This window comes from Schistocerca nitens, chromosome 3 (genome assembly GCF_023898315.1).
Source record: "Schistocerca nitens isolate TAMUIC-IGC-003100 chromosome 3, iqSchNite1.1, whole genome shotgun sequence".
NCBI lineage: Eukaryota > Metazoa > Arthropoda > Insecta > Orthoptera > Acrididae > Schistocerca > Schistocerca nitens.
The window spans coordinates 662,911,690-662,927,046 of NC_064616.1; the positions used below are offsets into that span (position 1 = coordinate 662,911,690).

At 39.8% G+C, this 15,357-nt stretch overlaps 1 protein-coding gene across 6 annotated transcripts in view; it reads left to right on the forward strand.

Moving 5' to 3' along the window:
* Positions 1–15,357, forward strand: part of LOC126248622 (protein O-linked-mannose beta-1,2-N-acetylglucosaminyltransferase 1-like) — a 2,277,756-nt gene that overhangs the window by 2,199,800 nt on the left and 62,599 nt on the right. For all 6 annotated transcript variants that reach the window (XM_049949790.1, XM_049949788.1, XM_049949787.1 and 3 more), the window contains 4 exons: positions 7,432–7,565; positions 8,398–8,577; positions 10,214–10,430; positions 12,027–12,154. In XM_049949790.1, coding sequence (XP_049805747.1) covers positions 7,432–7,565; positions 8,398–8,577; positions 10,214–10,430; positions 12,027–12,154 — 659 coding nt within the window. The remainder of the gene's footprint in view (positions 1–7,431; positions 7,566–8,397; positions 8,578–10,213; positions 10,431–12,026; positions 12,155–15,357) is intronic.

A 15,357-nucleotide genomic window follows, 5' to 3' on the forward strand; every position in this document is an offset into this window, starting at 1 on the left:
GGACGGGAGATCGTGACGTGGCGACAGCGACTTTAACAACGTACATGCCGATATAAATCTCGGCAGTGTCGTGTTAGGTCCATATAAATTATCAATCGTTGTGTATATGCTGAGACGGCCTTGCGAGTAACAGCTGTGCAGTAGATTTTTGATGCTCGCTGTTTCATTGTCTGAATTCGATTAAAATATGCTGGCACCGGTGGTGCAATACAAAGGAGGGTAGGTTAACGTCGAACGTCCTGTCAACTTACGCATTTTCTCTGAAGTGATTTAAGGTAAGACTAGTTTTTTCGGCGGAAATTTGGATACTTTCTCGCTGCTATTAGCGTCATTAACATGCGATATGTCCTGTTGATTCTACAGCTTCTGGCATATCGGAGCAAGCTGAAGATTATTCATGTCAAGCAGCTGTTTGCTAGCAAACAAAATAGACAGCATAAGAAACAAGGTCGGTCATTACTGAAACTATGCCGTTTGTACACAGCTCAGGTATCGCTATACACTACGTCTTCAGAAATTTGAGTCCACATGTGTTCAGATTCACAGCTTCAATACGAAACAGGGAAAAGTGGTTCAAATGGCTCTGAGCACTATGGGACTTAACATCTGAGGTCATCAGTCCCCTAGAACTTAGAACTACTTAAACCTAACTACCCCAAGGACATCACACACATCCATGCCCGAGGCAGGATTCGAACCTGCGACCGTAGCGGTCACGCCGTTCCAGACTGAAGTGCCTAGAACCGCAAAGCCACACCGGCCGGCCGGGAAAAGTGCTATAGTACCTTTTAATAGTGATGGAAACAACTGAATGAAAACAGTCGACGCGGTCCGGAGCATTCACTTCAGCGCGGAAACAGTCAATCGTTTTTCCATTGTTAAATCATTATTTTTGACTGCACTTCGTTATCGCTCGATGTCACTGTTATTGCCATTTCGACATTTACTTTTTACTGAGTGTCGATAAATAGCTTTCAGTTCAGTTTTTCGTTCATGTTTACGAATAAGAGTTTTCTTAATACTGAAATTTGTATCTAGATCAAAATGCCGGAAACGCTCAGTGGCACTGGAATGGAAGGAATCATATGAAAGTAATCTTCAATGCAAATTCAATGCTGTATATAGTATCCGTAAGGATGATTCATATGAAACTATATTAATTCAAAAAATTCATGGGAATTGGCTAACAGTGACACATAGTAGTCGCAAAAAAATACTTTTAGCAAGTGGCAGTATTGCTTTAAAGTTTAAAGGAAGCGATTAAGTCACCAAACAATTTAAAATATGTATCTTATGTGCTGTGTGTTCACATCACCTCAGCGTTTACCGAAATAGGCTTATCACGGATGGGTTCAAACCAAAGAAGGTGGCTCCTTGGGTTACAGTGTGTACCATAAACCAACAGACTCCTTGATCCATGAGTCAGTCACCTCAACCGCCAGAGTAACACTCCCATCAATAAGATAAAACAGATTGCACAGCTACAAAGTAACGAAAATAAAACTGGTCTGAAAAGTCGTTTCGGTATTTTATGACAACATAATATAGACAACAAGCAGATCATTGTAAAACTGTCCAAAACGAGTCCGAACATCTGAAAACATTGTTTAAGTGAAAGATAACCTTCAAAATTTAGATGAAACTGCAGCGCCAGTTAGTAGTACAAGTGGAAATCAAAGGATCGTTGTGTCAGGACGTTATCACGAAGAACAAGCATCACTACACTTATAATGTTCAAATTGGTGTTAGCTAGCGCGTTCGACGTACTATCGGTTCGGAATATGGGATGTTTCACCGAAAGTGAAGGAAACTCGAAACAAAGGGAGTCAAAGATTTGTGTACCTGTGACAGAGCTACGGCTTTAAGAAAAATTTTTGGAGGTATCCGTATAGGCATCGTGCGTAGCGACAGGAGCTAACTCTAGTGAGTGTGTTTGTATACATACGTGTAGCCCAAATCTATATAGAGAGGTATCGACACGAAAGTTCCTTATGGAGCCGCTATATTGACGCTACAGCAGACGACACTGCATCACGTCGGTAAGGAAGGAAGTAGAAGTTTTCGGTAGTTTTTAATCGAAAATTGCGTTTTTTTATGCAGTAAGAAATTATGCACGTCATATACGGCAATTACAATAAAATCGTTGGAGTGGCTCGAAATCATCAGTTCGTATCTTTACTTCCATCAGCACACTGGAACAGCTTCTACATCTACATCGCTACTCTGCAGAGCACTGTGAAGTGTATGGCGCGGGTTCTTCCCATAATAGGTTACCTCGTATTAGAGTTGCTTCCCGTTCCATTCGCGTATGGAGTCCCGGAACTATGACTGCTTAAATGCAATTATTGGTCTAACATTGCCTCCGCAGTCCTTATGGGTGCGATATGTAGAAGGTTGTAGTGTCTTACTAGATTCTTCATTTAACACTGGCGCTTGAGTCTTTGTAAATACATTAGTGCAGTGTCTGTATTTAACAGGTCTGTATGTATTTCATGCCAAATTCAAGGCAATCTGACGATAAAAGTAATAAGTCTCTCCCTGTGCAGAAATCACATAATTGTGGGAGCACGAAGGGAAGGAGACACTGGGACGTATGTAGATTTGGGTCGATCCTGAATGCGTGCTCGGATAGCCGAAGTGGTTAACGTGACCGCTCGCGACAGGCGGAAAATCCGGGTTCGAGTCCCAGTTCGGCACAAATTTTCACGTGTTGTAAATTGCATAGCTGTTGTGGTTCTCTATTCGAAGTTCGCGAACACATTTCATTATTTTGTAAGTAGGCTCTCGTGGTATAGTTGGTGTCCATCTTCTCACGTCTGCCAGGTAAGAACTGTCAGCATTTCCAGGACACTCTCATGGGGACCAAACCATCTTATGATCAATCCTGGTGCCCTTCTTTTTTTACGTTCATTATTCTCTGCTAGTCCAAGTTGGTATGCGTCGCACACAGTTGAGCAATACTCCAAGATGGGTCGTACTAATTTTGTGCAAGGAGTCTTTTTTGGGGGCTGATTGCCCAGCATCCTATATATGATCTCAAGTTTTCCACCTGGACTAAAGACTACGATTATACACGATCGGAAGCTGATGCTCGAGTCTAGTCACGGTCGTATTCTTTGTATTGTCGTAATTATTACAGTATGGCAAGGCAGCCGGCCCGGTTAGCAGTGCGATCTAACGCACTGCTTTCCGGGCGGGAAGGCGTGCCGGTCCCCGGTACGAATCCGCCCGGGGGATTAGTGTCGAGGTCTGATGTGCCGGCCAGTCTGTGGATGGTTTTTAAGGCGGTCTTCCATCTGCCTCGGCGAATACGGGCTGGTTCCCCTTATTCCGCCTCAGTTACACTATGTCGGAGATTGCTGAACAAACACTTTCTCCACGTACGCGTACACCATAATGACCCTACAACGCAAACACTGGGGTTACACTCGTCTGGTGTGTGACGTTCCGTGGGGGGGAGGGGGGGTGTCGGTGTGGGGCGGCGGTGGGTTTAGTGGACTGCCGTAGCCTGTTGTGGGCTACGGCGGGGACGAAGTACAATACAATTCAATGGCAATGCAATGAATACTTATGACACAGTATAATATCTGCATGGTATCTCAGCAATCATTGCAGGAGTTCCATCTGTTGCAGTCAACGAAAGTATACTTAAAGACCACTCTTGTGTTACACAGAAATACCATCGAATGAAAAATAATAATAGTTATCTTATAGCAATTCTGTCGAGAAGAAAAGCAAGGGAATTTACGCTAGTGTGTATGCTTTTATGCGCCATCTCGTCACATAAGGATTTCCATGTCAATTATTAGCTTCTAAAACAGTCAAGTTGTTTTCCTATGTTTGTCTGTGAGTGAAATTTAGTTATGCCTTTTTTTGCTGTGTGAACAGCTCGTACTTCATGTTCCACTTTCTGCTGGGCGTGAATGTATCGTTCCAGCTTCGTTCGAGAAACTAAAGGCAGGTACAGACGTTCAGATAACTCCAGCAGACGATAGAAAGGCGGCTGGCTGTCTGCAGTTCGATATAGCCGCAGTATAGCGACAAAGGAAGAAACAACAAAAAAATCTTTCCAGTGCTTAGTTTCGTAATGAGTTCTGCAGTATCGCAAAGTAATACATCGCACAGTTTGACAACGGGAGGGGGGAGGGGGGGGCGGTACAGGGATCGAGGAAAAGAGAATAAAATAACAAATTCCCCCGTCACAAATACAATAGAGACATAAGGTAATAAGCAAAGAACCAATGCATTTTTGTTACGTTTCTATTAACTTAATGCATGTAATCTTACTGAGAAGTTCTGTTTTCAACTTGGCTCATATCAGAGCAACATCACCAGACTCTTGATCAATCATTGCAGTAGCTCCATCTGTTGCAATCAAAGAAAGTTTTTCCCAACAAAGGTCATTTTGTCCTAAGCAAGAAAATATGTCGTCGGCCGTAGTTGTATCAGGCATTGACACTCAATCAAGGAGTTCTGCCATCAAGCTGAACTCAGCGTCAACACCTCTCACAAATATAGTAATCTGAGCAACATGCTTTCGTCCAGAACGAACGAGAGAAAAAAACTAAATGTTTAGTCTCATTTGTCAGGTGCGGCTCCACGTTGTTTGCCATTTCTTCGGCGCGTCTGCACACTGTTCTCCATGAAAGAGGAACTGCTTCCAAAACCGGAAGAATCTCTGGACACAAGAGTGTTGTGGCAGCAACAAAATACTCTTTAACAAATTCTCCATTGCTGAAAGGAGGCACTGTTTTGGCTATTTTAAAAGCTATGTGATAGCTCACACTCATTGCATCATCATTGTGGATGACACGATTCTCTTCCTGTAGACACGTTACGTTACAAGTAAGAGGTAAAATCGAAGGCAAAACCACCTCATGATTCAAAAATAATAGTAATATTTTCAATATATGACATACATCTATATCAACCGTCTTCTTTCTTTCTTTTCTGTTTTAGTTTGAGAAGTTTGGCCGTCCTTTCCTCAGTATGCAAAATTATGACGAATTTCTCAAAAGGAGTTGAAAATATCGCCTCACATTGTACTTCTTCCACGCAGTTAAAATAGCATTACAAAACAGACACTGACAGCCGTTTTCTGTTTCAATAAAAAAGTAATCTTTTTTCCATTGTGGATTGAAGAGTTGGGATTCGACCGATATTCATTTTGAGAACATTAACTACCCCCCCCCCCCCCCTCCATTTTCCTCTCACTAATTTTGTCCTATTGTGAACGCCAAATAAACTTCGACACCTACAACGCTAACGACACGAGGTACGCATCTGTAACAAACGGGTAGTGGGTAGCAGAGAGGTGGAGGGGGAACTGCCTGCTGACAGCGCCTGCGGGTAAGCAGGTGGACACTCAAGGGCGGCCAGTCCATTTGCGAACCCATGTCCCAGCGGCAGGCGCCGGCTCCTTTAACTTTAGCGTCGTTGGATGACGTTTCTGGACACAGGTTCCTATCCTCAACTTGTTCCTGACGACACCTTCCTCAAAACGTTGAAGTTTGTCGGTATCGTTTTCTAACACCCTTGTATATCGTTCTGTCGATTCTAATTTGATCCAGTTGGATCGTGCTTCATAAGCTTTAACGCTGATATTTTAGAATAGGGAAGCGTATAAATCTATATTCTTATGGTAAACGCTAATGCGGCGCTTCTCGCTACAGTATCTACACACATCAAAAAAAGTTTTGCATCACCCCGGTTCCCAGAACTCCTAAAGATAGACGTTGACTGTGGGTATTGTATCACAGACACAGTCCCTTTGACTGTTCAGAGATGTCACTAAACCCGCCCAAAGATGTAAACAACCATGCATGAACAGCGCCTATTAGAAGCAGGGGGTTCGACAACTGATCAATTCCAGTCATTCCACCAAGAAGGAGGTACACGGCTCGTGTTGTCTGTGGTTCAAGCATGCCTAGACAGTCAATACTGCTGTTCGATCTCGTCCGCACTGTTACTTTGTGTCAGGAGGGGCTCTCAACAAGGGAAGTGTACAGGCATCTCGGAGTGAACCAAAGCGATGTTGTTCGGACATTGAGAAGATACAGAGAGACAGGAACTGTCGATGACATGCCTCGCTCAGGCCGCCCAAGGGCCATTACTGCAGTAGATGACCGCTACCTACAGATTATGGCTCGGAGGAACCCTGACAGCAACGCCACCTTGCTGAATAATGCTTTTCGTGCAACCACAAGACGTCATGTTACAACCCAAACTGTGGGCAATAGCCTGCATGATGTTCGACTTCACTCCCGACGTCCATGGCGAGGTCCATCTTTGCAACCACGACACCATGCAGCACGATACAGATGGGCTCAACAACAACATGCCGAACGGATCGCTCATGATTGGCATCACGTTCTCTTCACCGATGACTGTCGCATATGCCTTCAACCACACAATCGTCGGAGACGTGTTTGTAGACAACCCGGTCAGGCTGAACACCTTAGACACACTGTCCAGTGAGTGCAGCGAGGTGGAGGTTCCCTGCTGTTTTGGGGTGGCATTACATGGGGCCGACGTATGCCGCTGGTGGTCGTGGAAGGTGCCGTAACGGCTGTACGATACGCGAATACCATCCTCCGACCGATAGTGCAACCATATTGGTAGCATATGGGCGAGACATTCGTCTTCATGGACGACAATTCGCGCTGCCATCGTACACATCTTGTGAATGACTTCCTTCAGGCTAACGACATCGCTCGACTAGAGTTGCCAGCATGTTCTCCGGACATGAACCCTATCGAACATGCCTGGGACAGATTGAAAAGGGCTATTTATGGATGACGTGACCCACCAACCACTCTGAGGGATCTACGCCGAATCGCCGTTGAGGAGTGGGACAATCTGGACCAACAGTGCCTTGATGAACTTGTTAATAGTATGCCACGAAAAATACATGCATGCATCATTGGAAGAGGACATGCTACTGGGTATTAGAGGTACCGGTGTGTACAGCAATCTGGACCACCACCTCTGAAGGTCTCGCTGTGTCGTAACAAGACATGGAATGTGTGGTTTTCATGAGCAATAAAAAGGGCGGAAATGATTTTCATGCTGATCTCTATTCCAATTCTTTGTACAGGTTCCGGAACTCTCGGAACCGAGTTGCTGTAAAACTTTTTTTGATGTGTGTATTATTCTCCTGCCTATTCGATGCCGAGAGTGCTTCTTTCTTACAGAGAGAAAAATTCCGATTTGTAGGGAAATCTTGACGATCATCTACAATGATTAATCATCTTTCCATTTTCCTCACTTTACAATGATGCCTTGGTTTTGAACTCAAATATGGTATCGAAGGTTAAAAAACTGTAGTTTCTGATTAAAATAAAATTTGAATACGTTCACAGAAGATTTGTTGTTTTCTCGTCTTATGAAATACCATGAATGGAGTTTAATTTTCAAGTTTCTCGTTTCCAGAGGATGGAGGAGAGTTCGTTGATGGCGAGAGCAGAAGAAATAGCCTGAGGCTGCAGGAAAGTCAGCCCAAATCCCTAGCAATAGATGTTCTCTCCAGCCAATCCAAGGTGTCTGTTTCAGTTGATGGTACAACGGTAAGTGAAGGAAAAGCTTAAGCCCTTTTGGTCAAAAATAAGTTTTATCATTCTGCACTGAACTGAAAATGATACCGTCTGTAACCCTCAGTCAGTGCATTCGCTGAATGGATAATAGCTTGCCCTAAAACTCATATATTTCTAGAAAAAAATTTTGATTTTGTGATTTTAAGAGTGAGTGAGCACTTAATTTGCAGAAATTTCTTCAGAGCAGTTATTTGTTGAATGTTCTTTGTCTCATCAGCCAATCCCATTTTGTAAGGATGTCACATGGGGTAACAGTACTCATTATTGAGTCCAAAACACACACACACACACACACACACACACACACAAACTTGTCCTTCCATATACAACTCATGTTCCCAAATCCTTGTTTAATGAGTCTTATACATCAACAACTTCCTGTTCCAGTCCTCTCACAAGCGTATCTTACACTATCACTAGCTCACTTGTCAAAACAGCCATATCATAGGCCACTCAACGGCAGGTCAACCAGCCAGGTCCAGAATGTTGAGAACAAAGTTTTTAATTTCTACAAGCACTTTAGAACCAGTGCCATCTCATCCACATCCCTACCCCAACCCTGCCCCCTCTCTCCAAACAATAGTTAATCTTAAATATTCAGCCAAAAAGTGCCCTTCACAAACCACCCACCTTCATTTTCAATTAGTTCCTGCCCACAACTACTGCCTTTAAAGATCTTTGTCTCTGTCCTCATAGTTCTTTCTTAACCTAAGTAGCATAACACTTCTCCCAGCACCCGACTTTATTCATGTTTATAACCATATTAAATCTGTTCAGTGACAATCATAACTATTCTCTTTCTTAGATTCTGGAGGACAACGAAGAGCATAAGGGCCGAGGAATACACGTTCTAGTATTGAACCAAGCAAGTGGAAGCGTAATGGCACAACGAATATTTGATACCTATTCCCCACATGAAGACGAGGCCATGGCACTATTTCTTAATATGGTGTCAGATGGAAGGATAATCATTTTTGCTATAAAGGTATGTTTGATTTAATTATTTTATTTTATAGCTTAAACATAAGAGATACCTGAATGTAAAACCAAACAGAACCACATAAATTTATTTCCCAAAATGGTAAGTAAGTAAGATAATGGTGTAGCATATGAGGAAGTAAGCAAGATAATGGTGCTGAATATGATGAACAGTGTAACAAAAGATCATGTTCACAGTGTCAAAGATTTTGTTCTAAAATAATGTAGTATTTGCGAAAGACACAGCAGCAGTAATGTCTCAATTTCCTTTAGAATGAGTCACATGTTAAGAACATGTAACTTTGTTTAGTATTAAGCAATAGAAAATCCAGGTTGGAATAAAGAAAATATTATGAAAAGAATAGTCACCATATAGAATAGTTACCATATAGAGGTGACAATGAGTCACAGACAGGTACAAAAAAGGACTGTTCTACATGTTAGCTTCTAGCCAAAAGTCCTTCTTCCACAGTAGAAAAAACACACACACATTCACACAAGCACAAAACACTCACACACACACACACACACACACACACACACACACACACACACACACACGAGCACGCGCGCAAGACCGCTGTCTCTGGCCACCGAGGCTGGACTGTGAGCAACTGTACTTGATGGGAGAAACAATTTCGGTGGTGCAGGCAAGGAGGGGGCTTGTGTGGGGGAGGGGAGGGATAGCAGGGTAGGGAAGGGGGATGGTGTATTGCTGCTTGTTGGAGCATGCAGGGATGTGGTGGTGATAGGGTAGGGGTGCTAGGTACAGTCGATAGGTTGGGGGGGGGGGGGGGAGGGAGTGAAAATGAAGAGAAGCAGATGAGGGGAAAAAAAGAGATAGACTAGTGGGTGTGTTGGTGGAATAGAAGTCTGTGTAGTTCTGGACTGGGAGCAGGGAAGGTGATAGGTGGTTGAAGGACAGGGACTAGTGAAGGTTGAGGCAAGGGGGTTTTGGGAACATAGGATATATAGCAGGAAGAGTTCCTATCCACGCAGTTCAGAGAAACTGGTGTTGGTAGGAAGAAACAGATGGCACAGGCTGTGAAGCAGTCATTGAACTGAAGCACGGTGTGTTGGACAGCATGTTCAGCAACTGGGTGTCCAGCTGCCCATGAATGGCCACAGTTAGCTGGTGGCCATTCATGTGGACAGACAGCAAGTTGATTGGTTATTATTGAGTATCCTTTTGACATATCCCCTTATAGCTTAAAAAAATGGTCCACTGATGTGAAATCAACCTGAAAATTACTCAAATCATGCCAGACAGGATGTAAATTTATTTAAATTAAAATTATTTTGTTTATTTTCTGTGCTTTTATGTACAGTAATCTACAAATGTTATCAATCTAGTCTGTGTAGTAATAGCTATTAAAATTTTATGCATTATTTTGGTGTGTATTCTCACTAAAAATGTGTAATTGTTGCCATTTGAACTTCCACACATTTTACACAAAGCAGTATAATATGAAATAAATTCTTATTGAATATTCATTGATAACAATAATCAAAGAGATTCTTCTGCTGTAATTATATTGTTTGTGAGATAACTGGAAATTACAGAGTTTGGCAGTTTGATACTTCATTTGTGTTACTCTAACATCCAAGCAAAATTATCATAATACTTTTACTGTCTTTTCTAGGATGAAGGAACATTTCAAATGAAACAGCCTGCCCGAGATTTGTTGAGACGTCTTGGCTCTAAGCGTTCACAAGTAATAGGATGGAGGGATATGTGGGCAATGGTAACACAAAAGGGCTCAAAAATGTTTGGCGAATCTTATAGTAAAAGCACTGAATTCAATACCTGGGGAGCCCCAGTTATGCTCCATGCAGAAATTCCCCTTGTACCTGCTGAAGGTAAGGATTTCCTACTGTATTGTAAATATGCACTGTATCAGTAGATGTAATAAAACAGATCCTCAAACAAACCCCTATGAACACCACCACCACCACCACCACCACCACCACTACTACTACTACTACTACTACTACTACTACTACTACTATTACTAGTACTAGTACTTCTGCTGCTGCTGCTGTTATTTGTAGTACAGTCAAGTTGATTATTCTTGTTTATAGTTACAGAAAAACCATCCCAAGATTGTAACTTGTATTTACTTATTGTGGCAGAAGCAAAATACAACCTATAACATTTTGAGAAACTTCACTAAAGCAATGGACATGCAGAAAAAATAAATTAAGTACGAGAATATGCTCAGAAGGTATCTCTCCCAAGAACAAACTAAACTTTAACTGGATGCGGTGTCAGTCACGAATATGATTGAGACATCATGAACAAATGTATTTTACTATTTATATTTGGCACATTTAGAAGGGTACTGAGAACTTTCCCATATGGAGCTCCTAATGAATTTCTACAGAACAGTAGCAACCTCATTTCCTCAGTACAAGAGTTGCTTATGGGTTTTGAAGCCAAAGATAAAGAGTTAATTGATGGTATTTACTTGACCTTTTTGAGCGTATTTAAAGATTATAACAGACTAGACTAGATCAGCAATTTGGTGTAAGAAAAAAATCAAAGGCTTCTCTTGATAACTGGAAAATCAAAGAATACAGCCAACATTGCACTACTACAACTCTACAATTAGTATGTGACTAATACCAAAAATCTAAGCAAGTTATAGAAAACACAGGATGATGATGATCATGATCATGATCATGGTTATGGTGGAGATTATGGTGATGATGTTGAGAATAATCGGCATTCAAGTTCACAGACTGTCACAGAGTTTTGGATTGTCATACCACCTTTATTATTGTTCTACACAACCCTGAACAAATTTCACATATTATTGGCAATTACTGCCGAATTTATTGTGAAATATATATAATTTAAAGATAATCAAGTACAGAAGGAGGATGAGGATTTAATACACTCTTGATAAGGAGGTCACTGTAAACAGAGTTCAAACTCAGATTGGACAAGGACAGGGGAATAATCCACATCTTTTTCAAGTGAATTGTCATGCATTTTCCTTAACTGATTTAATGAAGACCTAAATCCACATAATCCATCCTCTCAAATGAAAGTCTAGTGTCTGAGCACTGTGCCCTCCTCACTCAGTAGTTTGTTGTGAACCATGTTGTGTTGAATCAATGTACTTACTGTATATTTCTCTCTGTTACATTTACCACACAAACAGGAAATCATAAAGTTAAACTGTGGTTAAATAATGGATTTATATTGAGTCAGAAGTGATTTAAATTCTAATCTTGATATGTTTGGTATATATTTGCTGTGTTTCATCAGGTAAATGCTGGAATGGCAAAGTTCTTCCTCATTCCTTATATGCTAAACTCCTGTTCCGACTCTAAAATTGACAGCAGTGGTTTCAATGATTGATACTTACTGGACATGATACTTAGTAAATACCAGCATGATGTGTTCTCTTTACAAGAGCCATAACTTTAATGTAATTTTTTGATCCACAGACAGTGAATGTTATTGGCCAGACAATGAGGAAAACAGAAGGCGAAGGCAGTTTTGTAACCACATTGAAGGTTATGGAAGTGTCTGCAGCTGCCAAGACCCTGCACCAATAATTTTTAGCCCTGAACCAGTAAGGAAAATAGTAGTACTGTTTTTGATTACAAGAAACTTTGATTTATTAATCTCATAACATGCAGATGCTGATCATTTGATTAGAATATGGGATACATGTCAAAATATGGTTATCACAACTTCACTTATATAAAACTATAGTTAATAAGATAGAATAATACTTAAACATTAATGTAACTTGTTTGTGAAAAAACATCTATATTTACACAAGACAATTGATTAACTACATTATGCTCAAATATTCAGTCCATCCTTCATGAGATCCTCAACTGGGTTGTAGCATTGCTGAAGTAGAGTACCATGTAGCTTTCCTTTTAGTGAATCTAGGTTCATACTCAAATTGTTTTTGGCTTTTAGCTTGTTGTAAATTTTCATCCTCAAATACTGGGGATTCTGGACTTACAAGTTTAAATGGTGAGCAGGGAGCATACAAATCTTTATTTCTTGAAACTGATTAAAACAATTTTCCTTTCATAATTCTAAATTTCTAGGACTGTTAATAATTTCCAATTTTTAAATAATGGATGACATGATTTCCTTGGATGCACAGTACATGTGTTACTAATGATTCTTTTCTGTAATTTGAGTATGTGCTTAATGTTGTTTGAATTTCCCCTGTACCTTGTAAGTGGTTGAATAAGTAACTATGGTATGTTATTTTCCTTTTGCCCACGTCAGTGTCATTAGCTAATATTTGCATTTTAAATGTGAAGCTACAAAATTTGTTTACTGGATATTCCACATGTTTATTCAACTTAAATTCTTGTTTAGGTATAATCCTAAAAATTTCATAGTATCTATTTCTTCTAGGTTTTGATTCTTAAGGTTTATTTTAATTTCCTGGGATGTTGACTGTTTTGTTCCAAAATGGATGGTATGAGCTTTTGTGATGTTCAGGGTTAATCCACTGAGCTGAAAGCATCTTTATAAATGATCTTGTATGCATTGATATTAAGTGGTAAATCAGTAATGTAGAATAGAAACAAAATAGGTCCTGGGACATAAACTTAAGGAGCACCACGTGTTACAGGCTTTCATTTGGAAGAATAATTTGCTGCATTTGCAAAGACAATAACTCTTTGTTTTCCACTGCACAGGTAGAAGTAAACCAATGTAGAACACCACCCCCTAATTCCATACCTGTCAAGTTTATGGATAAGTGCATCATTTACTGACTCAAAGGGTTTTGTGAAGTCACAAAATATCCCTGCAACTTTATTCTTATCATCTGATGATGTGCTGATCTTGTCAAGAGACTCGTTAATTGAATCTGTTGTGCATTTCCATGCAAGAAGCCAAATTGATTTTTCAAAATAATCTCATATTTTTCAATAAAATTTTTAATCTGGATGGCAGGAGTACTTTGAAATACTTTTACCAAGACTGAAAAGGAAAGAGATGGGATGATATTTTCCCATATCCTCTCTTGATCCGTTTTTGAATGGTGGTTTTACTTCTGCATACTTTAGCACCTTCAGGAAACATCAGTGTTCAAAATATTGGTTTATTATTATAGATAGTGGATGCCCTATTATTTTATGCACACTTTTAAGAAATTTTGTGGGTATAACATCCCAAGCTGCAGAATTTTTATTTTTCAGTGTTAATATAATGTTTTCTACTTCTATTGCTGACACTGTTTTGTACTTTGTTAGGCATCAGATATTTGATCTGGTCTGAAGGGACATACTTTGTCATCAAAATCTGCAATATTGACATCTGATTTCACTACATTAATGAAGAATTCATTGAAGCATTCTGTAATGTGATATCAGTTTGCAATAATCGCATCTTCAAGTTTGATTTTACAAATTTCACAACTTGAGGCTTTAATACCTAATTCAGATTTCACAACTAACCACACTACATTTGATTTATTCTCATGTCTTATAATTAATTTATTATTTGTTATCTGCTTTGCTGCCTTGAGAACTTTCTTAAATATAATTTTGTTTTGTCTTATTCAACAGGGTCAGTATTTTTATTGTATCTTAGTTCCTTATATTGCTCTCTTTTCTTAGCACTAGAGATTTTTATACTGTAAGTGATCAATTTCAGTTTTTTGGTCTGTGTAATAATTGAACATTTTCGTAAACTTGATGAAGGACTTAACCATGTCTCCAGCTTTAGATGAATGTTGGATATTATTTACGCTCAAATTTATTAGGTGTTACCTGACAGTGGTATACAAATCTGATACATATGTTACTTCCAGATTAAAAACTTCAGTTCTGCAATCTTTAATATAAAATCTAATCTCATTAGCTTGTTTCTCAGCAGTTTCTATACTTCCTTGTATCTTTTTTCTTCTGTCTCTCCACTAAAACATTAAATTTAATAATATTCATCATTAATATGATAAATAAAACTTGCACCTAAATAAGTAATTAACTAACATTACTCTAACCAGATGACTGTCCAATCCCAATCACAGGATAGACAAGACCAAGGTTACCGGTAAATATTCCTTATTTATTAAAGGATATATACAATGTCTTCCCCTTTATCACCAGTGCATGAAAGTGAAACATTAGTGATACATCTGATCTTAAATATTAATGATTAAATGACCTTTTCAGTGCTCTGCCATACTTTTTTAAGCGCTATAAATTGGCTGCAAGTGGGGACTTGTGTATTCATTTATAATAAAAAATATTGAACTTTACCTACCCAGATAGCCATGCATGTGAAGCACCACTTCCAGGATCCACTTCCTGGATCGAATCAGCCCGGCAGATTAATGACATGGGTCAGGGTTCTGGCCAGCCTGGGTGTGGTTTTTAGGTAGTTTCCCACATACCAGCACGTGAATACTGGTCTGGTACCCAAGTTTCACCTCAGTTACATGATTCACAAACATTTAGAAAACTTTTGCTCTCTTTCAAATGAATAACACTACACACAGACAGTTTGGGTACACACATTCCATCCTGGGGTGTAACAGGGTGGTGACAGGAAGGATATCCAGACACCCCTTGTATTAACCATCCCAAATCTGTTAATAACCATGCTAGTCATGCACTGATGAATAACAAAGGCACAAGAAATAGAAGAAGAATTAAAAATGTTGATCTTTATAAAATCCAGTTCTTGAATCTAGTTTTGATTTATTCTCAACACATACATTCCCAATAAGTACATAAAGCAATAGTGCAACTGCCTCTGACAGCTGGTATCTAAATTAAGTGAGATTTTATTAAT